This window comes from Schistocerca gregaria, chromosome 2 (assembly GCF_023897955.1).
Source record: "Schistocerca gregaria isolate iqSchGreg1 chromosome 2, iqSchGreg1.2, whole genome shotgun sequence".
Lineage (NCBI taxonomy): Eukaryota > Metazoa > Arthropoda > Insecta > Orthoptera > Acrididae > Schistocerca > Schistocerca gregaria.
The window spans coordinates 883,002,113-883,028,479 of NC_064921.1; the positions used below are offsets into that span (position 1 = coordinate 883,002,113).

Genomic DNA, 26,367 nt, shown 5'->3' on the forward strand with positions numbered 1-26,367 from the left:
TGGATAGATCACGTAACTAATGAGGAGGTATTGAATAGAATTGGGGAGAAGATGAGCTTGTGGCACAACTTGACTAGAAGAAGGGATCGGTTGGTAGGACATGTTTTGAGGCATCAAAGGATCACAAATTTAGCATTGGAGGGCAGTGTGGAGGGTAAAAATCGTAGAGGGAGACCGAGAGATGAGTACACTAAGCAGATTCAGAAGGATGTAGGTTGCAGTAGGTACTGGGAGATGAAGAAGCTCGCACAGGATAGAGTAGCATGGAGAGCTGCATCAAACCAGTCTCAGGACTGAAGACCACAACAACAACAACATGGTTCAGAAAACCATCGTCACATGGGATGACTACTAGTTTAGTGATTCAATATAGAGCAGGGTGACAACCATCAGTGTCACAGTGAATAGTTGTGTGCATCACATTTTGACATACTTCTTTGCCAGTATTTTTCTGGGCAGCTCCTAAAGAAGTTTTTTTTTTTTTTTTTTTTTTTCTGGCAGTTTCCAGCAGCCTTATAAAAACTGTCAAAACATATCGCACCCAATGAAGTTAGCTTTGCAGATCAATAAAGGTATAACTATAAAGCTGTACATAGTGCATATTCCAAGACACTATGTTGCAGCTTAAATAAATGGAAGCATTCTGTCTGTAAAGTCTGCATTTTATTATCGAAGAACAGAAACTCCAAATTGGAATATCAACAATTTCCTAATTTGCTGCATTTTATTATGATATTCAACTTTTTAGATGTACCTTGTTGTAATTCCATTGGTGGTTTGGTTTAGGGGAAAAAAAAGAAAAGAAAAAAAGCAGCAAAGATTTGCATTAAAGGAGAATTTAGTAAGGCCAAGGAGACTTCTGAAAACCAAAGTGCACTGCAATAATAGGACAAACATGTCAAAACAAAAATTTTCAAAGATTACAAGGTGCTAAATTAATACTAGGAACTGAATTACCTAAATGCAAATTAAAATACATGAAAAAAAGAATTTTGTGCTAGAAACACAGTGAGATGATAATATCAATAAAGTACTGTCTGAAAAAGAAGAAGAAAGTATTGTGCACAATACAAAAGATGCCACCCGTAATTCTGTGTCCCAGTTGACATTTAATTTCTGGTTAGAATTATTTCCTCCTACTTTTTTGTGTGATATATGTACGAACATCTGCCTTCAAAGGGTATCATTTTCTGTGACTATTCATGTGTACTTGATGCTGTTGAAACTTGTTAAAAGAGAAAATTCACAAAATTTTTTCTTTGATGTTTTTATTATCTATACAGTACAAATCAAATTATGAAATTACTTTGCCTTGCAAAAGTTACCTATGAAAATTACAGAATGGCTAGGAAAACAAGACTATCTGAAACAATTATAAAAATTAATTTACATAAAATGTATTTGGGTGAAAAACAAGCATAGGAGTAATATGTACATCACATGTTCTCTTGAGCCATGCTCGATACTGAACTCACATAGCAAAAACAATACAAACTTATAGACTAATAGAAATAACGACACTGAATACGGCAGCAGTACTTCAATGTAACAATAACTTTTTATTTTTTTGTTACTATATATTGTTATTAGATAAATTACTAATACATTTAGAATTACATTTTCCTTTTTTACTGTGTCAGTGGCTGACATTTTTAAATATCAGAGCACATTAAAGAATGATGCCAAAGTAGATATTTCTGTTTCTGACTTGTAGCCATTGCCAATTGATTTTGTAGTAGGATCCACAATGAATTAAAAATTTTATTAGTTAAAATTCAAGCCATCCACTTCAAAATATTTAGATAATTAAATTCAAACCTCCAGGAAATTTGTCAAAAACAATTTAAAAACTTATAATTTTTATTACAGTCTTACTAGCATTACAAAGTGAGACATAATATCGAAATAAAAGTTAACATGAATTAAATGAAATATAATAAATATTGACAGTTTTAATGAAAATTCTCTTCTACAAATCATTTATAGGTCCCGGAAAAGAATCGGAGTGAAAAGACATCTGTTTGTGGTAACGACTGTTGTGAGTAGACAGGCTCCATTTAGTTTTAAAATAACGATTGCATTTCTCACACATAAAGATCCGGGACTGTACTCGATGTTTCGCTGCAATGTGACGTGAAATGATGGCAAATGTGTTGAATGAACTTTGGCAGATATTGCACATGTAACGGTCACCCATAACTGAGTATTCATCACTGCTATCTGAAAATAAGAAAAAGCAGAAGATTACTGACAATATTAATTTCCCCAGCACAGCAGTTATGAAGTCTGGCAAAAAAGAATAGTGTCTGCTGGCAATACTAAAAAACTATATGTACTTGCATGTGTGTACGTGACTTTTTTGACGTTGGACTATATCTTTACACTGTGATAAATTTCATCAAAATTGATCAATTCTGGAGCAATGGGTGACCAGTTTGCTAGAGATGTTTTTGGTGTAAGATGTTACTTTATTTTACTGTTTTCAGAAGGTGTAACAAAAGAGTAATTAATTGTCTGGAATATAATGAGGCAAAAATGGAAGAGATCCTGTGTAGCTTCATGGAAAATGACATGTGGCAGTACTTTAAGTAGTGACAGGTACAAATACAGGCAACAAAATTATCTGGCAAAGTGCAAGAACCCACTGCAGTAAACAGTATGTCCACTGTCACTAAGTTGATTAATTTTGATGAAATTTGTTACAGCATAAGGACAAAGTTTAAGGGTGAAAAATGGTGACAGACTACAACAAATAGTTCCTTATAATGCTAGCAGTCTAGTCTCCCCTTTATCAGAACTTATATATATATATCCCAGTTCTAAGTTCAAACAAATGAAGCCTACTTTACACAGGAAAATTTGAAGCCATTGGAAAGCAAACTAAAGACAACTCCAAAACAAGTATTTCATATCTGGAAAGATGTGATAAGGATGCAGAATTTTTGAAAAATAATACATTGGCAGTCAGAGTGCTGAAAATGACCACATTCAAAGGGAGAGAAAAGAGTTATTTTTCACGTATCACTATCAGTATTGGTTGCATAAAAGGAATGTGAAACAAATTGCTGGAATAAATACTGTTTCAGACAGAAGAGACATCTCAGCTTAAATAGATGTTGAATTTTCAATAGTCCCTTGATCAGAAGGAGGGAAACACAGAAAATTATTAAAGGAGCTCATTTCTGTATTGTGTGTTACTTATGTACATTTAGACACAATATTTCTGTCAATCCAAAATTCACAATCTTTCCTTTAATTTTTTCCCCATTTATCTTTTTCTCCTTAAAGAGCCTAAGACATTCTGATAGCCAGGGATTCAAACCCACCCCACCCCGCTCCATCTCCCCCAAGAGTTGGACACACTAATATAAACATCCTGCGACAAATTTGTTGTTTCAGAGCTAATAATCTGAGTTACTTGTTGCTCATTGTCTTTCATTTCTCTGTTGTACTCTAACATATCCTGAAGTGTTCTACACTCATTAGTGCATCTTTGAGCACTGTGTTGATTTAACATGTTGTTACAGAATTTCATTGAGGAAAACTGTTGATACTCAATTCACTGGTGCATCCATTAAAACTGCCACAGATTGAGAAGGTTTATCATAGAACTAATATATTTACTTGGACAACATGTGTTCTTTGAACTTTAACTACAGAACAACTAGTGAAAGAAAAACTAAATTTGCTGGCAGAGACAGGAGGATATTTAAGAGGATCACATTGATGTTTTTGACACTACATCTGACTCAGTTTAACTATTTCCTTTGGCCACAGGTACAGTATAGATAGTGAACATTTTGCAACCAAATGAATTTGATAAACTGAAGCAGGTGTAACAATCCAAAAAATTGATGTAGTCCTTGAAAATGAAGTTGTACTTCCAGAATGTGTTGGACTTACACAGAAAAATAAAATATTATGGTTGAAGATGATGTAAAAAATCTCTAATTTTGTGTGACAGAAACTGCATAAACAAAACATTCATACTGAAGTGGCTATGCTGCTTGCATATCATGTTAACACAAAGAAAGAGGTTTTAGTAGTGCAAAAAGCACAAAACCTGGGCACCTATGAATATAAATATATACACTCCTGGAAATGGAAAAAAGAACACATTGACACCGGTGTGTCAGACCCAACATACTTGCTCCGGACACTGTGAGAGGGCTGTACAAGCAATGATCACACGCACGGCACAGCGGACACACCAGGAACCGCGGTGTTGGCCGTCGAATGGCGCTAGCTGCGCAGCATTTGTGCACCGCCACCGTCAGTGTCAGCCAGTTTGCCGTGGCATACGGAGCTCCATCGCAGTCTTTAACACTGGTAGCATGCCGCGACAGCGTGGACGTGAACCGTATGTGCAGTTGACGGACTTTGAGCGAGGGCGTATAGTGGGCATGTGGGAGGCCGGGTGGACATATCGCCGAATTGCTCAACACGTGGGGCGTGAGGTCTCCACAGTACATCGATGTTGTCGCCAGTGGTCGGCGGAAGGTGCACGTGCCCGGCGACCTGGGACCGGACCGCAGCGACACACGGATGCACGCCAAGACCGTAGGATCCTACGCAGTGCCGTAGGGGACCGCACCACCACTTCCCAGCAAATTAGGGACACTGTTGCTCCTGCGGTATCGGCGAGGACCATTCACAACCGTCTCCATGAAGCTGGGCTACGGTCCCGCACACCGTTAGGCCGTCTTCCGCTCACGCCCCAACATCGTGCAGCCCGCCTCCAGTGGTGTCGCGACAGGCGTGAATGGAGGGACTAATGGAGACGTGTCGTCTTCAGTGATGAGAGTCGCTTCTGCCTTGGTGCCAATGATGGTCGTATGCGTGTTTGGCGCCGTGCAGGTGAGCGCCACAATCAGGACTGCATACGACTGAGGCACACAGGGCCAACACCTGGCATCATGGTGTGGGGAGCGATCTCCTACACTGGCCGTACACCTCTGGTGATCGTCGAGGGGACACTGAATAGTGCACGGTACATCCAAACCGTCACCGAACCCATCGTTCTACCATTCCTAAACCGGCAAGGGAACTTGCTGTTCCAACAGGACAATGCACGTCCGCATGTATCCCGTGCCACCCAACGTGCTCTAGAAGGTGTAAGTCAACTACCCTGGCTAGCAAGATCTCCGGATCTGTCCCCCATTGAGCATGTTTGGGACTGGATGAAGCGTCGTCTCACGCGGTCTGCACGTCCAGCACGAACGCTGGTCCAACTGAGGTGCCAGGCGGAAATGGCATGGCAAGCCGTTCCACAGGACTACATCCAGCATCTCTACGATCGTCTCCATGGGAGAATAGCAGCCTGCTTTGCTGTGAAAGGTGGATATACACTGTACTAGTGCCGACATTGTGCATGCTCTGTTGCCTGTGCCTATGTGCCTGTGGTTCTGTCAGTGTGATCATGTGATGTATCTGACCCCAGGAATGTGTCAATAAAGTTTCCCCTTCCTGGGACAATGAATTCACGGTGTTCTTATTTCAATTTCCAGAAGTGTATTTTGGTGAGTCTAGGATACACTGTTTCCTTATGAAGGATTCATTTATACATCAACAATACCAGGGTAAGTGAAATTCAGATAATTCTGAATCATAGTGCAGTTCTGTAATGAATTGCAAGGTCTTATCGTCATTTTCAGTTCCATAATTGTCCAGCTCCAAGCTAAGAATGAGGACAGAGGAGAGTTAGTTGGGTTGGCAACCAGCCAGAAAGCCACTAACATAGAACTCTGGTAAATAACCTAATTCCCTAATGAAGGCAATGGCTTCACACATGAGGCCTTTAAGGAGGAACAGCTTCTGGAAACATCTTGTGGTATCTGTTATGCTGTTAGGGGTGACAAAGATATCTGTTCATGATGTAAGGGCAGTCTCTTGGTATGTGGAAACCATTGGGAAGCTACTGCATTAACAAAGTACTCAAAAAACTGCTTACATAGCATTACAAATCTTTTGACAGTAAAAATTAATTTCAGACATACATCTGCATGCAAGATGCTGAGGGAGATCACATTGATACAAAATTAAGAACAGGAGCAAGGAATGTTAAGATCTTCTTGAAAGTGGGTAGTTGGAGAATCTGAAGGAGGAAATGAGAAGAAACAGAGTGAATATCATGGGACTCTCTGAATGGAGAATGGACAATTTGTACAAAATGAATTCAGGATATTTTATGCTAGAGCAGCATGCAGAGTAAACCGTGGTTTTGGCATAATATTTGGGCTAAAAGTCAAGGATGAAGTGACGTGTAGATAAAAGGCTATACCAGTGAAAACCCACAACAAGAAAAATCTGGTGAAAAGTTTACAAATGCCAGACAGAGGTCAATCTGATGATGCAGTAAATGAAAACCACGACAAGGTAGAGGATATAATAAAGAAAGAAGAGAAGAATGTATGTTTAAAAACAAATCTCTTCATTATTGCAAATATTTTCTACGAGCAATACAGAAGAAAAATGTACACTTTGACTAGATAGATGGCTCTAACATATCAGACTGACTACATTTTGATAAGGAAAGATTTAGAAATTGTTCTGAACATGATAAGACATTATCAGGAGCAGATACCACATCAAATCAGGTCTCTTGATTCGAGAAGAAAGATAGAAAAATGAAGACAAAATTTAATGTGGAAAGACTTAAAAAGGAAGAGGCGACAAGTGAATTTCAAGAAGGACTTAAAAATAAAGAGATAACAAATGTATTTGAAGAGAAAAGTCCACAAAAAAAGAATCCAAATAACATAACAGTAAAAAACACAGCCACAACCCAGCCCCGTAGCCAAGATGCATCTACCACCAGCAGTCGTGGTCATTAATCTGCCTGCACAGCAAGTCCAGCAGCAGAGAAATGTCCCCACATCAAAATTCTGTGAGTCAACAGGCAATTCTGGGGCACTGACAAACTTTTGGGGGGCTTACATGGCTTGATCCAAAACTGTGGGCAATCTCGGTCATTGGTCCTATTTGAGTCCCTACTGCTTGACAGAGAAATGTGACGTCTTCTATGTTGTCAGAGCCTGACGTCTGCATATACATCCCCACAGTTAGCCAGTTACCATTCCAGACAGCCAGTCAATGTTGTGGCAACAAGCCAGCCACAGAGTCAATGCCACACTTATGAGGCAGCCGCTACTGCTGGTGCCAGACTCAGAACAACTGGCTGTCTGATTCCCAGGCCATGGCAACGAGAAATCCACTGCTCTCTCCTCTATGAGAATACTCATTGATATGCCTGCTGCCTAATGGCTGGAGAACGAAGGGAAGACCTCCCCCTCCCCCCCCCCCCCCCCAGCTCCATTCCACTGATGTCCATCACAGCCAGTGGTCCAGAATTCATCTCCCTGGGCAGCTTGGATACTGTTGCATCACCAGATATTGAGCAACAGCATATGAAGACGTTGCTGCCTAGTGCAAGTTGCCAGATCTGAGATGGGGCTGTGACCTCAGTATCGACTCGATGCCTGGTATGTCAGAAAAGCCAAATCAGTGCACCACCTCCTGCGTAATGTGTGTATTCCACAGGCCACATGTATGCTCACTTTACTGAGTGGAAATATGAGACAATGCAAAGCTATGTCCTGGGTGAGGTCATACCAATGTAATTGTGAAGATCAGATGGGATGGTAAAGAACTGTTATGTTTATTAGTAGTTTTGCTGCAGCTGCTCACAACATCCTACAGTCCCCTTGCCATCACATGAACACAGCACACCCTAGGTGAGAGTCAACCACCTCCTTATAGGCACTGAGATGTCTATCACCACTGAGTAGTAGTAATTAACCTCCTGACCTGCTACATTTTGCATTTAGAAGTAGGGTTGCTTGGAGATTGAGAAGAAGGTATGATCCATTCTGCTGACAGAAGCAGATGAAGATTTCAATGATGAGTCAACTGGGACAGCAACATATGTAAGCAGCACAGTTGAACGAAAATACTCAAGACAAGGATCTACAGAACTCGTGTTGTGAGACAGTGTAAAAACAATGATAAGACATATTAGTAGTCTTTTGCAGCTAGACTCTCAAGTGTAAATCTGGTGGGCAGGATTTACCTACGGAGGGAGGAAGTGTAATGGCATAGAATGCAGCCAAATCTAGAGTCATAACAAGAGTAGAGCTACTGCCAGCAGTTGTGATCAATAACCTGTCTGCACAGCAATCCCAGCAGCAGTAAGATGTTTCCAGGCTGAACTTATACGAGTCAACACCTAGGTCTGAGACACTAACCAACTTCCAGAAAGCTTCCACTGTTCTATCCACTATTGTGTGGAAATTGCCAGACCTTGTTAACTGGCCTTTATTCAAGACACTTCCATGTGACACAGAAATGCAATGTCTTCTGCGTGGTCAGCACTTGACAGCGGTATTTAAATCCCCATAGACAGCCAGTCATCATCCCCATATGCTGGGAAATGTCTTAGCACCTAGTCTGTGTTGGATGCAACCATGGCATCAACACTGCCCTTATGATGCACCACTGACACCAGACTCTGAACCCCTGACCACTGCCTGACTGGCCAGGTCCTGGCAGCCAACACTCCACTCAAGTCTGTATGTGACTGCCTCATGGCTGAGGCACGAATGGAAGACTGCCCAGCTCCATGATGCTGATGTCCATCACGACCTGATGCAGCCAACAGTCCAAGGTTTATCTTCCTGGGTTATTCTGTCTGCTGTTGGGCCACCAGGACACTGAGCCAGAATGTAAAATGTCTTTCTGCCTGCCACAGGCTGTCAGTTCTGAGATGAGTTGTGACCTTCATGTCGACTCAGCACCCGGTGTGTTGGCAGTGTCAAGTCAATGCGCCACCTCCTGGGCAGCATACATATGCTGTAAGCTGCACTGCCTCTGCACTGCCCACTATACCAAGTCAAAATGTTACAAGATGACATCAAGCTGTCTATGTCCTCGAGGAATCCAGCACACTTCAGCCGAGAGTCGAGTACCCCTGACAAGCACCGAGACAGCTCCCACCATGCAGCCAACCCTCTACAATACACAACTCATCAGACAGTAGTAACAACAATTTGTCTTGAAGAAGAGAACAGCATTAAGCAACCATGGGTAACAGGGGGGAAAAAAAAGAAAAAAAAAGAAGAAAAAAAAACGTTGGAGTGGATGAAAGAAAACAGAAAATATGAACATTTTGCTAAATAAGAAGGTAGAAAAAGATACAATGCTCTAAGTAATCAGCTTCAAAAAGAAACTGATAAAGCTACAGCAAAATGCCTACAAAAGAAATGTGAAGAAATTTAGGAATTAGAAAGAAAGGGAGGTATGGAGTGATGTATGGGAGCAAGTAACTTGGACCTCAGAAAGAAGAAGGAGAACAAAATGTGGATGATAAAAGGTGAGAATTGGAATGAAATTGCAGGAAATAAGGATTAATCAATAAATGGAAGATGTATCATGAAGAATTATATGAGGTATGAGGTTGCCCAGATGCTTTGGATGTGTTGTGGTCTTCAGTCCAAAGACTGGTTTGATGCAGCTCTCCATGCTACTCTATATTGTGCAAGCTTTTTTATCTCTGAGTAACTACTGCAACCTACATCCTCCTGAATCTGCTTACAATATTCATCTCTTGGTCTCCTTCTATGATTTTTAATCTCCACACCTGCTTCCAGTACTAAACTCATGGTTCCTGATGCCTCAGAATGTGTCCTACCAACCAATCCCTTATTTTAGTCAGGTTGTACCACAAGTTTATCTTCTCCCCAGTTCTATTCAGTATTGCCTCATTAGTTAACTGATCTGCCCATCTAATCTTCAGCATTCTTCTGTATCACCACATTTCAAAAGCTTTTATTCTCTTCTTGTCTAAACTGTTCGTTGCCCATGTTTTACTTCCATATATGGCTACTCTCTGTACAAATACTTCCAGAAAGGACTTCCTGAAACTTAAATCTATACTTGACATTAACAATTTTTTTTCTTCAGAAATGCTTTTTTCGCTATTGTCAGCCTACATTTTGCATCCTCTCTACTTTGACCATCATCAGCTATTTTGCTTTCCAAACAGGAAAACGCATTTAGTACTTCAAGTGTCTCATTTCCTAATCTAATACTCCCAACATCAGCTGATTTAGTTTGACTCTCATTTTGCTTTTGCTGATGTTCATCTTATATCCTCCTTTCAAGATACTGTCCATTCCCTTCAACTGCTCTTCCAAGTCATTTGCCGTGTCTGACAGAATTATGATGTCATCAGCAAACCTCAAAGTTTTTATTTCTCCTCCCTTGACTTTAATTCCTACTCCAAATTTTTCTTTTGTTCCCTTCACTGCTTCCACATTATACAGATTGAATAACATTGGGGATATGCTACAACACTCTCTCACTCAATTCTCAACTCACTGCTTCCATTTTGTGTCCTTCGACTCTTATAACTGCCATCTGGTTTCTTTACAAATTGTAAATAGCCTTTCACTCCCTGTATTTTACCCCTGTTACCTTTAGAAGTTGAAAGAGAGTATTCTAGCCAACATTGTCAAAAATTTTCTCTAAGTCTACAAATGCTATAAATGTAGGTTTGTCTTTCCTTAACCTATCTTCTATGAGAAGTCATAGGGTCAGAGTTGCCTCGCGTGCTCCTACATTTCTCTGGGATCCAGACTGATTTCCCCCAAGGTTGGCTTCTACCAGCTTTTCCATTATTCTGTAAAGGATTCGTGTTAGTATTTTGCAGCCATGACCTATTAAACTGATAGTTCAGTAATTTTCACAACTGTTGGCACCTGCTTTTTTTCTTTGTAATTGGGATCATTACATTCTTCACCTGTCTCTATACATCTTACTCACCAGATGAAAGAGTTTTGTCATGGCTGGCTTTCTCAAGGCTATCAGTAGCTCTAACGGAATGTTGTCTACTTCTGGGGCCTTGTTTCAAATTAAATATTTCAGTGCTTTGTCAAATTCTTCATGCAGTATCATATCTCTCTTCTCGTCTTTCTCTATGTCCTCTTCAATTTCCATAATATTGCCCTTACCCTTGTGTAGACCCTCTATATACTCTTTTCACCTTTCTGCTTTCCCTTCTTTGCTTAGGAAGTCTGAGCTCTATATTCATACAGGTTTAGATATGGAGGATGAAAAAGAATTACTTGAAGAGGATAATGCATTTCCAGACATTGTAGAAGAAATTACAGTGGCATTTAAGGATATGAAGTGCGGATAAACAGCTGGTGGAGAAGTGGTTCTGATTGAACTCATCAAAGGTTTAAGCCAAGAAAGGTGGAAATACTGCATTTGTCCAATAAGATTAAGGTGAGTGGTCAAATGACTTCATGGAAACAGTGATGATGCCAATATCAAGGATAGCTAATACCATGAAATAAATGTAATATAGGACAATAGACGAGATGTCTTACTCGGTCAAAAATTCTATTGAGAGTAATGAACTCATGTTGAGATCTCTAGTAGACAGAATTAGATGAAAAACAGTTTGGCTTCAGATGGAAATAAGGTACAAGATATGCAAATGGACTGTTACAGATCACTGGAAAGATGCCTAAAAAAAGGTGGAGAAGTTTGTGCAATCTCTGATGACACTGAAAGAACCTTTGAGAACAATTTTCTGAAGCACAAACTGCAAGTAAGAGGACAAAAAAGCAAGTCAACATATGACACAACAAGTACAAATAATGAGAGGTAATTAAATGGCTGTAAGAATTACAATTGAGTTAGAGATTATACAAGGCTGTTATCATTCACCTACTATTTTTAATATCCATTAAGATGATTTAGTGAAAAACCACTTCCAGCACAAGAGTTGTGTGATAATAGTAGGAAAGATAATACGAAGTATCAGATTTGCTGATGGCTTGGTATTACAACGTGAAAATGACAAATAAATTAACAATATGATAAAAGAACTAAACTCCAACTGTGCAGAATATGGAATGAAGATGAATGTGAAAAAGACTATGCAGTGATTTCAACAAGGCAACTGAGAAAGATGAAAGTGAAAATCTGTGATGAGATATTGGAACAGCCTGATAATTTCAAGTGCCTAGGATGCAAAATAACATGATTTGTTGACAAGAAATAAAGATAAGGAAGCTATTACAGAAGAAACATTTTACAGAAGGAGGAGTATTTTCTATGGTCCATTAAATGAACAATTAGGACAAGATTAATAAAATGTTTTGTGTGGAATGTACTCCAATATAGCGGCAAAACTTGTACACTGCAATGGAGAGAGAAGAAACATTTGTGCCCCTCGCCACAGACACTATATCAGGTTCATCAGTTCGTAATTCATAAGCTGGCACTAAATGTCATGAGTATTGCTGCCAGAGGCAGCCAGACAGCAGACGTGGCCACCAACCGATGGTCATATTGAGGACATGGCTTCCTAGGTTGCCACTGGCAGTGCCACTATCAAATTGGATACAAAGCTGGCATCAGGCCCCCTTCAGTATTATGACTGATGCCTTTGAGTACACAGTCTCTTTGTTTTTGATTAGATTAGATTAGATTTACTTTCATTCCAACTGATCCGTAGTGAGGAGGTCCTCCAGGATGTGTGATTTCAACAAGGCAACTGAGAAAGATGACAATACATGACAAATATTTACAACTAAAACAAATAAGCTAATGTACCGTTCCACAGGTCCCAAGTGGAATGATTGTCATTTTTTAATGAACACTATATGAAACTCATTTTACAAATACTAATGCACTGAATTTAAAATACACACACACACATTTACAATGAACACATTATTGCACTGAAATTGCGCAGCAGTTATATTGTACTTATATATATGTAATGTGAACACTCGTTTTGTCTCTTGTTTGTTTGAGTTTCCCCACACAGTCACTCCATACTGTAAGTATGGTTCGAAAAGTCCATGATACACTGTACACAGAAGGTTCTTGTCTGAATACTGTGATAGCTGCATCATTAAGAATATGACAGAGCTCAGTTTCTTACAGACATTATTAATATGTTTTTTCCATTTCAGTTCATTATCCACAAGAATACCTAAGAATCTAGCAGATTCTTCTTCTTCCAGCCTTGTTCCATCAACCTCTAAATCCATGTCTACAGCCTTTCCCTTGTTCTTAAACACTGCATACATAGTCTTTTTTAGATTTATAACCAGTTCATTTTCCAACAGCCATTGAGCTGTGACATTTGCAGATATGTATGCTCTTCTCTCAAGCTGTTCCATATTTTGGTCACTATTTAGTATTGTAATGTCATCAGCATACAATATTTTCTTTTCTTCCTCCTCAACACCTATATCATTAACAAATACATTAAATAACAATGGCCCCATTACCGAACCCTACGGCACTCCATATTTGATGGATTTGGTTTCTGATTGGTATGAGTTTCCCAATGATACATACTGCTTGCGGTTGCACAAGTATGATTTTATCCATTCACCTGGTTGCCCCTGAATGCCATAATTGCTTAATTTTTGTATCAGCATTTCATGGTCAATGGTGTCAAATGCCTTTGAAAGATCCAGAAACATTGCAGAGACAACCTTTTTCTCATCGAAGGACTGTAAAATGTATTCTGTTAGACTGACAATTGCTGATTCTGTAGATTTACCCTTTCTGAAACCATGTTGTGTGGGCATGAGAATGTTATGTTTGTCCAAATAGTTAATTAAGCTGGTATACATAAGCATTTCTAGGATTTTTGAGAAACCTGATATCAGTGAAACTGGTCTGTAGTTGTTGCTCTTCAACCTATTGAGTTAAGTACACGATTTTCTTTTATTTTCTTTTTTTGTCCCTGTTCTCTGTGTTCTGCTGTTGAGGCTGGTCCTTTGTTAACCTGCTGCTTGGTGGATTCGTGTCTTGCTGTGACAGCAACACTACAGCAATGAAGATAGTGTTGTGTTTCTTGCAGATTACTGGACAAACACCACATTGCTTGGTAATGATTTTCTCTGGTTTTCAGAAACTTATCTGTGACTTCTAATTGAAACATTCCTTACAGCTCCAGTGTTTACATTTTGTTTATATTCAGTGTCTACTCTGTGATGAGTCATGGCGAATGTGCTTCAGGACTTACCACTGAGCCTAGCTATTCAGTTCCTGGCCCAGCAACTTCAATAACTTATCACAGGAACGACACAACTGATGCAACTACAAGCAGAACTGTTGGGGTCACTTGCACCACCACAGGGAGCACCAAAACAAGCTCTGCCTGTCTGTGCACCACACTTTGCAGACTGCTAACTGCAACATGCACTTGCAGTTAGGTATGGGAGCTTCAGTGACAATTTTGAACAGATGCGTGTATGAACTGTTAGGAAAGCCTAACGGAACAACTCTCTCAAGTTTCCAAAAGCTATGATACTGGTCATGGTATCCCAGTTCTTGGTGTTTTTAGATTGCCTACCACTTTTCACAATGTTACAAAGGCAGCTTCATTCACAGTATTGTGTTTGAAGGACAGTCAAAACATTTTTGGTATTATTCATTCAAACTTTTTGAGTTACAATTTCAGTACTCTGTTTCAAAACTTTGTGGTGATTTCAGTGAACTTATTCAGGACTGCCGCAGCAGAGCCACCAATTCTGAGGCTCATATTACAATGAAGGAAAGTGTGCAACACAGGTTTAGCTGGGCATGGCCTGTACCTCAACCAATTAAGAGATCAAAGCACCACAACAACTGTTAAACTGGCAGGGCAAACACGTAAACACTTCGTAGCAACTAGTCAGTGGGGATCTCGTCTTGGAATCATCATGAAACCATGTAGCAAAATAAGATTGTGTGCGGATTTCAAGTCAGCGCAGAATGCTCACACAGTGATTGACTCCTTTCCTTTAACTTGGTCTCATGGACCTATGGATGGGCTAGCTGTAAGCAGCTAAGGGTGTTATTTCATTGTAATTTCATTCTAACGAGCTGCATGGTCACCGATGGTATCTGTTCTTTCGGAATTGGCAATGTGCAGCGAGTAATGAGTAAAATGGGCATGGCACTATGAATGTAGTGCGGGACAATATGTTGAGAATGTGGGTTTCGCAGGAGGCGTGCCGGAGATAAATCCCTGCAGTCATGCTATCCTCTGTTTCCATGGTGGCTCAGATAGATAGAGCGTCTGCCATATAAGCAGGAGATCCTGGGTTTGAGTCCCGGTCGAGGCACACATTTTCATCTGTCCCTGTTGATGTATGTCAACACCTGTAAGCAGCTGAGGGTGTTCATTTCATTGCTTTTGACTATGTTGAATGGAATACTCTCTTTCAAAGTCTAAAGGTAGCAGACGTAAAATACAGGAAGCAAAAGGCTATTTACAACTTGTACAGCAACTGGATGGCAGTTATAAGAGTCGAGGGACTTGAAAGGGAAGCAGTGCTTGAGAAGGGAATGAGATAGAGTTGTAGCCTATCTCTGACGCTATTCACTCCATATATTGAGCAAGCGGTAAAGGAAACAAAAGAAAAGTTCATAGTACAAATTGATTTCAGGGAAAGGAAATAAAAACTTTGGGGTTTGCCAATGACATTGTAATTCTGTCAAAGACAGCAAGGGACTTGGAAGAGCAGTTGAACGGAGTGGACAGTGTCTTGAAAGAAGGTTATAAGATGGACATTGACAAAAGCAAGATAAGGATAATGGAATATAGTCAAATTAACTTAGGTGATGCTGACGAAATTAGATTAGGAAATGAAACACTGAAAGCAGTAGATGCGTTTTCCTATTTGGGGCAAAATAACTGTCAATGGCCAAAGTTGAGAGGATATATAATGTAGATTAGTAATGGCAAAAAAATTGTTTCTGAAGAAGAGAAACAAACTTTGTTAACATTGAGTATAGATTTAAGTGTTAGTAAGTCTTTTCTGAAAGTATTTGTCTGGAGTTTAGCCATCATGTTTGGAAGTGAAACATTCTCGATAAACAGTTTATACAAAAAGAGAATAGCAGTTTTCAAAATATGGTGCTACAGAAGAATGTTGAAGATCATGTAGCTAATGAGGAGGTACTGCACTCAATTGGGGAGACAAGAACTTGACGAAAAGAAGGGATCAGCTGATAGGACACATTCTGAGGCATCAAGGGATCACCAATTTAGTATTGGAGGGAAGAGTGGGGGGTGAAAATCATAGAGGGAGACCAGGAGATGAATACAGTAAGCAGATTCTGAAGGATGTAGGTTGCAATAGTTATTAGGAGATGAAAAGGCATAGATAGGACAGAGTAGTATGAAGAGCTGTATCAAACCAGTCTTAGGACAGAAGGCTGCAACAACAGGTATTCTTTTACAGAATATGCGAGAGGCGTTCAATGAATTCGAAAGCAAAGTTCTATGTACTGACTTGGCAGAAAATTCTAAGAAATTTTGGTCTTATGCTAAAGTGGTAGGTGGATCAAAATAAAATGTCCAGACACTCTGTGACCAAAATGGTACTGAAACAGAAGATGACAGACTAAAGGTCGAAATACTAACTGTCTTTTTCCAAAGCTGTTTCACAGAGGAAGACTGCACTGTAGTTCCTTCTCTAGATTGTCGCACAGATTACAAAATGGTAGATATCGAAATAGACGACAGAGGGATAGAGAAACAATTAAAATCGCTCAAAAGAGGAAAGGCTGCTGGACCTGTTGGGATACCAGTTCGATTTTACACAGAGTACGCGAAGGAACTTGCCCCCCTTCTTGCAGTGGTGTACCGTAGGTCTCTAGAAGAGCGTAGCGTTCCAAAGCATTGGAAAAGGTCACAGGTCATCCACGTTTAATGAACAAAGTAAGAGCATATGGACTATCAGACCAGTTGTGTGATTGGATTGAGGAGTTCCTAGATAACAGAACGCAGCATGTCATTTCAATGGAGAGAAGTCTTCTGAAGTAAGAGTGATTTCAGGTGTGCCACAGGGGAGTGTCATAGGACAATATACATTCACAATATACATAAATGACCTGGTGGATGACATCGGAAGTTCACTGAGGCTTTTTGCAGATGATGCTGTGGTGTATTGAGAGGTTGTAACAATGGAAAATTGTAGAGAAATGCGGGAGGATCTGCAGCGAATTGACGCATGGTGCAGGGAATGGCAATTGAATCTCAATGTAGACAAGTGTAATGTGCTGCGAATACATAGAAAGATAGATCCCTTATCATTTAGCTACAAAATAGCAGGTCAGCAACTGGAAGCAGTTAATTCCATAAATTATCTGGGAGTGTAAATTAGGAGTGATTTAAAATGGAATGATCATATAAAGTTGATTGTCAGTAAAGCAGGTGCCAGACTGAGATTAATTGGAAGAATCCTAAGGAAATGCAATCCGAAAACAAAGGAAGTAGGTTACAGTATGCTTGTTCGCCCACTGCTTGAATACTGCTCAGCAGTGTGGGATCCATACTAGATAGGGTTGATAGAAGAGATAGAGAAGATCCAACAGAGAGCAGCGCGCTTTGTTACAGGATCATTTAGTAATCACGAAAGCGTTACGGAGATGATAGATAAACTCCAGTGGAAGACTCCGCAGGAGAGACGCTCAGTAACTCGGTATGGGCTTTTGTTAAAGTTTCGAGAACATACCTTCACTGAAGAGTCAAGCAGTATATTGCTTCCTCCTACATATATCTCGCAAAGAGACCATGAAGATAAAATCAGAGAGATTAGAGCCCACACAGAAGCATACTGACAATCCTTGTTTCCACAAACAATACAAGACTGGAATAGAAGGGAGAACCGATAGAGGTACTCAGGGTACCCTCCGCCACACACCGTCAGGTGGCTTGCGGAGTATGGATGTAGATGTAGAATAAACCAATGACTCAGCAAAGAGGGCTTCATGGGTTTATAAATTTGTGTATTACCCTCAACAGATTTTCACTTATGATGAGCTTACTGAACAGTTAATGCCCATGTAGAATGCTCCCTTTGGACACAGTTGTGAACTAGTATTTAACTCATTTAGGTTTGAATTTGTTCTAGTATAATGTTAGTAGTTGTTTTTCTTTATTCTGCAGTTGTTTGATACTATGTAGTTTTCAGAAGAATTTTACAGTTTCAAGAATTTTCATGCAAGGATCTCCAGCCTTCTGAAAATAGGTTTGCTAGAGTCCTTGATTTTGATTCCATTAATGCTTGTCACAATGTTCTGGATTCTAAAAATAATTAGGGCAGTTGTAAAATTACCCCAGAATGTCACACCATATCTTAGCTGGGCCTGTATTTGCGCAGAGTATGCTCAGTTGACTGTTTCCTGACCAGTGCATGCTAGCAGAACACACAAAACACAGCAGCCAGTATTTATTTTACTAGTTCAGTGTGTTTATCTTGTTTGAGATTTTCTAGCTGCCACAAAAAAGGGATATGTATTCAGTGTTTTTTTTATTTGGTTGCTCATCGACTATTACAGGTTGTTTGGATGGGTTTGTGTTTTGTGTGGTGTGTAAATTGATGAATACTATCTTTTTGCTGTTTATAGTCTCTTTTTTACGGCTCAGTTCCAGTGTTATTCTGCTTTCCCTTTGAAGGGTACAGCTACAGCTACAAATGTTTCTGTAATCATTTATATTCAGGCTTGGGTCATTTATATACAGGAGGAATAGCAGAGGTTTCAGTACTGAGACTTCATTATGGAAAGGGTCTTCAAGAACATAATGTAAGTATAAATTTTTTCTGTACAATATGTTCGTAATAGCAATCATTAATCTGTTGATTTCTATTTGAGCTTGAAAAGGTTGCCACTGGCCATTTCATAAATGACAAAGAAGTTACTACTTTGGGAAGAAGGTTTCTGATTTCCCAGTTGTAGCACATAATTTCTGTTTACTTACTCCTGCTTGCTCCATATTTATATATAGTGTATTTCTGTTTGTTCTGAGGCAACAGTAATCCACATGGTATAGAATGAAGGCCTCTTAAAGTCACACTTACAATTCATCACTTTAGCAACATGAATTTTCAATCCCCGAGTCTCCAGTTACAGCACATAATTTCTTTTTACTTACGCCTGCTTCCTCCATATTTATATATAGTACACTGCTATTTGTCCTGCGACAGCAGTAATTCACAGGGAATAGGATGAAGGCCTCCAAACGTCACACTTGCAATTTGTCACTTTAGTAACATGAATTTTAAATCCCTGAGTCTACATGATCATATAATTTATAATGTTCTTTTCAGTTTTCAGAATTTCCAGACTTGTTTCCTTATGTCTGCAAATAGTTTATTAAAGATATTTATACCAGATTACGGTACTCAAGCCTATACCTACAACAACAGCATTTACATGAAAATAATCAGGCATTATTTCCTACTAGTTTCCTTAAATGATACATTATGTCTTCTCTTTGCAACTGAAGAGATTTTTTTTTAGTACCATATAAGCATACTCAAGTCTCCAGTTCACATTACTTACAATTATGACTATCACATCATTTCAAATTCCGTCACTTGTTATTTAGAGACATTTGAATGGCATGTTTTGTTTTCACTGTGCTCAACAAAACACAGCAGCGGCAACTATTACAGCTCAAATATAATGTTATATTTAATAAAAATAATGAATTTTATGTAAGCCATAAGCTGAACATATACTAAATAATAAAGGCTTACAATGAGATGAAATAGTATGACCACTCACAAAAATTGGAACGATTTGGAGTGAACTGTTGGGAACATGAAATGACATTAGAAGGGGGGTAAAAAAACAACCAGCATTTCTTTCAAGTTAAAGATACAATAAAAATAAAATGTTTTGTAGTGCAAGCTCTTCTTTTTGATGCTGTTTTAATAGCTTGTGTGTCAGTTTGGTACTTATTTTTATCAAGCAGCTTCATTGTTAGGCCTCTTGTAACTTGGTGGAGTCAATTCCTGACCATTCAATTAAAGAAAAATGTGAGGTGTTGATTAGGAACTGAATGTTGGGCCTGTGTATTAGTAGCCATCACATGATAGACACTAAACCATGGATGAGATAGGAGACAGCGAAATTGGTGAAAGCACCTGAGAGTAATTAAAAAAGGGAGAAGACATATAAAACACTGAGCTGGAGATAATGTTATGTAACTGAAATTGAGCAAAAAATTGAAATGGAACAAAAACCCTGTGGGCCCCTTCAGTAACGAACAGTCCCAATGTTATACTCTGCCACTGGCATTATTGAATGGAGTATGGAGGGGTGTGGGGTTAGCACACTGCTTTCTTGGCTGCTGCTACTCTGTCAAGGTTCAGTGCACCTCGTTCCAGTCCTCACACTGAGAAAAAATCTCTTGCAGTACCAGGAATTGAACCCAGGTCCATTGCATAGCAGTCAACTGTGGAGGCAGACATAAAATTTTATATATGTACTTATAATCAGGAACTGAAACTCGTGGCACAGGCATAAGAAAAAAATAAGAGACAAACGGGAGATATAGTGTCGAATTTGCAGGGGGTAGGAAGGGGAGTGACAATAAAAGACTAGGGGAAGGAAAGAGTATGTGGGGATAAGAAAAATTAAAAAGATTATAAGTGAAAAGGCAAGAAAGTTGGAATAAAAAGTGATAGTTGCAGTAACAACAAATTGCGCTACTATGACAATATTCAAATTATAAGTGATAATTTATTACAGTCACAGTTTAAAATTAAGTGCACAGAACATAAGTGATGTCAACCTATTGGAGCCATCTTCTAATCTTTAACCCCCCGCCCCGCTCAGAAGCACAAGAGCGCGCGCACGCATGCACGCACGAGCGCGCGCACACACACACACACACACACACACACACACACACAAACACACACACACACACACACACACACACACACACACACACACACACACACACAGAAAGAACTGTGGTAACATGCTGTTTACTTATATATGTGTAGATGTTCGAGACATGTTGGAATATAAAATTATATGAACATTGACTGGTTATAGATTATAAGGCCACAAAGAATTATTTGTTACAAATTGCTGCCTCAGTGCTGAAATACTGAACAGGAAAATGTCCAGCATGATATCCATCTAGGTGTTAATCTAAGAACTTTAGGAAACAAGTGATATGGAATGGAGATACGCACATAAGCTTACAAGTAACTGGTGTGCATTACAAATAATGGTGACCTTTTTGATTTGTTTAAAGAATTACATGCTTAATTTTAAAAACATATATTCTAGGTAATATGAAATCTAAAAGTTAAAACATTTTTAAAAAACAGCACATTTTTACAGTTGATAAAACATGTTTATTTAGAATATGTTTCACAACTACATAACCTATGTAAATAAAGAATTTTCATTTCAGTTTACATTAAAAGGTACTTATAATTCAACCACTGTATTGTGTGAAGGCCTTATTTAGATGTAGTAACATAACAAAATGACCCATATAGTCCTGTGACATGGAGGGGGTTGCAGCGTTGCTAAAGAAACTAAGTGTAGTCTTCAGTTGTCATAAACACACTGGAGAGGTGCTGTCCACACAAGAATATTGGCATACATAAAAGAAAAGTATGGAAGGCTAGGTTTACTGTCTTTTTGTTGACAAGGTCAATAGAAATAGAACACAAGCTGAGAATGGAGGACAGTGAAAGATATCTGCTGAGTTCTTTTCAAAGGCAACAGAAACACTACAGCATTTTAATTCAGATATTCAGGGAAATATTGGAAAAATGTAAATCTACATGGCTGAATAGTGATTTGAACCTCATTTCACTGAAATGTGAGTGCAAGGCGTCAACCAAAGCACTACCTCGGTTTTTGTTAGCATCAGCTGTCCGGCATACTGTGGGCACTGCAGGACAGAAAAGATATATGGGATTCAATCTCATATGGATGGCACATGGAACTGACAGCAACAAGCTAAAATTATCATCAGGTTGTCCCACACAATACCAATAAATTTCAAGTTCTTCAAGTGGATTCAAAAACCATCATTTACATGTCTAAAAATGTTAGGAAAGGGATGGATTGCTACTCACCATAAAGATGACCCACTGAGTTGCTGACAGGCATAATGAAGAGACTGTTATACATTATAGCTTTTGGCCAAAGCCTTCTTCAGAAAAGAAAATGCATACACATTCACACAAGCAAGCGCACTTCATGCTTACATGACCGCTACCACTGGTAGCTCTGACTGAAAAGTGACTCACGTGAACAGCAATCTAGAATGGTATGGGGAAGGAGGAGAGATAGTATGGTATGGGTGGGAGGGAGATTAGAGCACTGTCTGGTGGTGGGTGCAGGGACTAGGTCACGGCCTGACAGGAACATCAGGAGGTGAGGGAAAAAATAGGGAGCGGAAAAGGAGAGGAGCACAGAAGGGGAAAGAATGCATGGGTGCATTGGCAGAGAGTGGCACACAATGACGATGGGGGATGTGAATTGGGAGGATGTAATAGGATGGGGGGGGGGGGGGGGCAGAAACTGTTGGGTGGGTGTGGTGTGGTAGGGACAATTTTGTTTGGGAACGAAGAATGTGTTGTAAGGATAACTCCCATCTCCGCAGTTCAGAAAAAGTGTTGTAGAGGGGAGGATCCAAATGGCCTGGGTTGTGAAGCAGCCATTGAAATCAAGCATGTTGTGTCACAGTGTGGTATACTCTTCTCTTGGCAACAGTTTGTCGGCAGCTGTTCTTCCTGGTGGACAGCTGGTTGGCAGTTATACCAATATAAAAAGCTGTGCAGTGGTTGCGGCTTGGTATACAACATGGCTGTTTTCACAGGTGGCCTGGCCTTTGATGGAGTAAGATAATCTTGTGATAAGACTGGAATAGGAACTGCTTGGTGAGTGGATTGGGTAGGTCTTGCACCTGGGCCTTCCACAGGGATTTAATCCTTCTGGTAAGGGGTTGGGACTGGGAATGGCATGGGGATGGACTAGGATGTTGTGTGTGCAATGGAACCCCACTTTAGGAGGGGTGGGAAGGATCATGAGTAGGATGTCCATAATTTCAGGGCATGATGATGCATAATCAAAGCCTTCACAAAGAGTGTGGTTCAGTTGTTCCAGTCTGAGGTCATACTGCGTGACAAAGGAGGCACTCTTTTGTAGCTGGCTCTTTGGGGGTGGTGGGAGGATTGGGGGTGTATGGGGATATACCATGTGAAACCTGCTTTTGGATTAGGTCTGGGGGGTAGTGCCTGTCTGTGAAGGACTTGGTGAGACTTTCAGCTTACTGGGAAAGGGACTTCTTGTTATTGCAAATATGCTGTCCCTGGGTGGCCGGGATGTATAAGAGGGATTTTTTGGCATAGAAGAGATGGCAGCTGTAAAAATACATGGACTGTTGGTGATTTGTGGGTTTAATTTGGACAGAGGTGTGGATGGAGCTATCAGAGAGGAGAAAGTTAAAATCCAGAAAGGTGGGACACTGTGTTGAGGAGGACCAGATGACACAGATGGGAGAGAAGCTGTTGTGGTTGTGAAGGAATGAGGATAGTGTGTCTTGGCCCTGAGTCCAGATCATGAAGATATCATCAGTGAACCTGAATCACATCAGGGGTTTGGGAGGCTATGGAGATTTCCTCTAGATGGCCTGTAAACAGGTCAGTATAGGAGGGTGCCATGCACGTGCTCACAGCTGTACGGCATATTTGTGCTGCATACTTTAGCTTCAAAGGAGAAGTAGTTATCTGTTAGAATGAAATTGGTTAGAGGTATGAGGAATGAGGTAGTAGGTTTGGAATCTGAAGGATGTTGGGAAAGACAGTGTTCAGTTGTGGAAAGACCATGGATACAAGTAACATTTGTGTATTGGGAAGTGATATCAACAACAACCAGCAGGGAACCAGAAGGTAAATGGATAGGGACGGTGGAGAGTTGGCGATGGAACTGGTTGGTATATTTGATGTGGGAGAATAGATGATGGGCAGCTGGTTGGAGGTGTTGGTCAATGAGGGCCCAAACCCTTTTGATGGGACACAATTACAAGCTGTAATGGGACAGCCACGATTGCTGAGTTTGTGAATTTTAGGGAGCATGCAGAAGGTTGGTGGGTAAGGTATCATGGGAATGAGGAGGGAAATGGATTCAAGGGAGAGGTTCTGGGAAGGGCCTAATGCTTTAAGCAGGAACTGAAGGTTGTGTTGAAGTTCTGGGATGGGATCACTCTCGCAGCGTTTATACACACATCAAAAAATGTTTTCCAACACCCCAGTTCCAGAAACTCCTGAAGATACGATGTTGACTGTGGATATTATATCACAGACACAGACCCTTTGACTGTTCGTAGATGTCACTACACCCGCCTAAGATGTAAATAACCATGCATGAGCAGCACCTATTAGACGGAGGGGGTCCAACGGCCAATCAGTTCCAGTTATTCCGCCAGAAAGAAGGTACAGGTTCGTGTTGTCTGTAGTTCAACCATGCCTAGATGGTCAATACCACAGTTCAATCACATCAGCATTGTTACTTTGTGCCAGGAAGGGCTCTCAACAAGGGAAGTGTACAGGCGTCTTAGAGTGAACCAAAGCAATGTTGTTTGGATATGGAGGAGACACAGAGAGATAGGAACTGTCAATGACATGCCTTGCTCAGGCCGCCCAAGGGCCACTACTGCAGTGGATGACTGCTACCTGCGGACTATAGATTGGAGGAATCCTGACAGCAACACCAACATGTTGAATAATGTTTCTTGCAACCACAAGACATTGTGTTACGGCTCAAACTGTGCGCAGTAGGTTGCATGATGCGCAACAACACTCCCGGCGTCAATGGCGAGGTCCATCTTTGCATTGCAACCACGACACCATGCAGCACAGCCTGACAACATGCTGAATGGACCGCTTAGGATTGGAATCACGTTCTCTTTCACCGATTAGTGTCAGATATGCCTTCAACCAGACAATCGTCGGATATGTGTTTGGAGGCAACCAGGTCAGGATGAACGCCTTAGACACACTGTCCAGCGAGTGCAGCAAGGTGGAGGTTCCCTGCTGTTTTGGGGTGGCATTGTGTGGGGCCAATGTACATTGTTGGTGATAATGGAAGGTGCCGTAATGGCTGCATGATACGTGAATCCCATCCTCCGACCGATAGTGCAACCATATCGGCAGGATATTGGCGAGGCATTCATCTTCATGGATGACAACTCATGGCCCCATTGGGCACATCTTGTGAGTGTGCTTGCTTCAGGATAACAACACCACTCGACTGAAGTGGCCAGCATGTTCTCCAGACATGAACCCTATCAAACATGCCTGGGATAGATTGAAAAGGGCTATTTATGGATGACGTGATCCACCAACTACTCTGAGGGATCCACACCGAATCGCCATTGAGGATTGGGACAATCTGGACCAACAGTGCCTTGATGAAATTGTGGATAGTATGCCACAACGAATATAGGCATGCATCAATGCAAGAGGACATGATACTGAGTATTCGAGGTACGGGTGTGTACACCTCTGAAGTTCTCACTGTACAGTGGTACAACATGCAATGTGTGGTTTTTATGAACAATAAAAAGTGCAGATATGATGTTTATTTTGATCTCTATTCCAGTTTTCTGTACAGGTTCTGGAACTCTCAGAACTGAGGTGATGCAAACTTTTTTGACCTGTGTAGGTTGACAAGTCAGACATTTGGCAGAAGCAGTCTGCCAGGTAGTCACTACGACTCATCACGACACAGGTGCAGCCTTTGTCAGGCTGTTCTGTTTTGAGAATGTGTATGGCTGTCCTTTCCTGTGCTCAAAGGTTGGTGTTCTTGGTAAGGAACCTGGGGAACGATGGTGATGCCAAGTCGGAGGTAAGAAATTCCTGGAAGTTGAGTGAGGGGTGATAGTGTGGGAGGGGGTTAGGATCACTGTTGTATGGTGGTGTGAACTGAGAAAGGCAGAGTTCAATGTTGGCATTAGCTTGGATTTGGTTGGAGGAGTTATTGGCATAGAACTATTTCAATTTCAGGGTTTGGGAGAAGGAGAGTAGGTCTTTGATGAGTCCAGCATGGTTAAACTTGAGTATAAGGCTAAAGGTGAGTCGTTTGGATAGGACTGAAAGTTCTGTGGCACTGAGGATTTTGGTGGAAATGTCAACAAGTCTTCCTAAATTTTTTAGGCTCTGGATGCGGAGTGTGGGTAGGGAGTTTTGGGGGAGTGGCAAGATGTAAAGTCCACTAGGAAGGGTCTACTTTCTATGAGGGGTTGACGAGGAGGAACATTGTGGGTAGGAGAGGGGTTGGATAATGATGTCCCAAGGCTGCAGTAGGATGTCAGCAGCTTGGATAACTTATGGAAGTGACGCCTGGAATGCTCTTCCAGGTGCTGGAGAGCAAAGCACTCAATTTCAGAGATGTGACGTATGTAGTAGTCATTGCACAGTAGCAGTATCTTGCAGAGGGAGCAGAGGTGGCTCTGGGAAGCCTGTACCATGGAAATGTGTTTCTGCAGATCAGGTTTGTGAGGGGCAGGTTCAAATGGCTCTGAAC

At 40.6% G+C, this 26,367-nt stretch overlaps 1 protein-coding gene across 3 annotated transcripts in view; it reads right to left on the reverse strand.

Moving 5' to 3' along the window:
* LOC126335303 (broad-complex core protein isoforms 1/2/3/4/5-like) overlaps positions 1-26,367 on the reverse strand; it is a 400,342-nt gene that overhangs the window by 36,548 nt on the left and 337,427 nt on the right. For 2 of the 3 annotated variants that reach the window (XM_049998426.1, XM_049998423.1), the window contains one exon: positions 1,252-2,220. The exons of the other annotated variant lie outside the window; for it this stretch is intronic. In XM_049998426.1, the coding sequence (XP_049854383.1) occupies positions 1,970-2,220 (251 nt within the window). In that variant the 3' untranslated portion in view covers positions 1,252-1,969. Of the gene's footprint in view, positions 1-1,251; positions 2,221-26,367 lie in introns of those variants that run through there. 3 annotated transcript variants of the gene reach the window in all.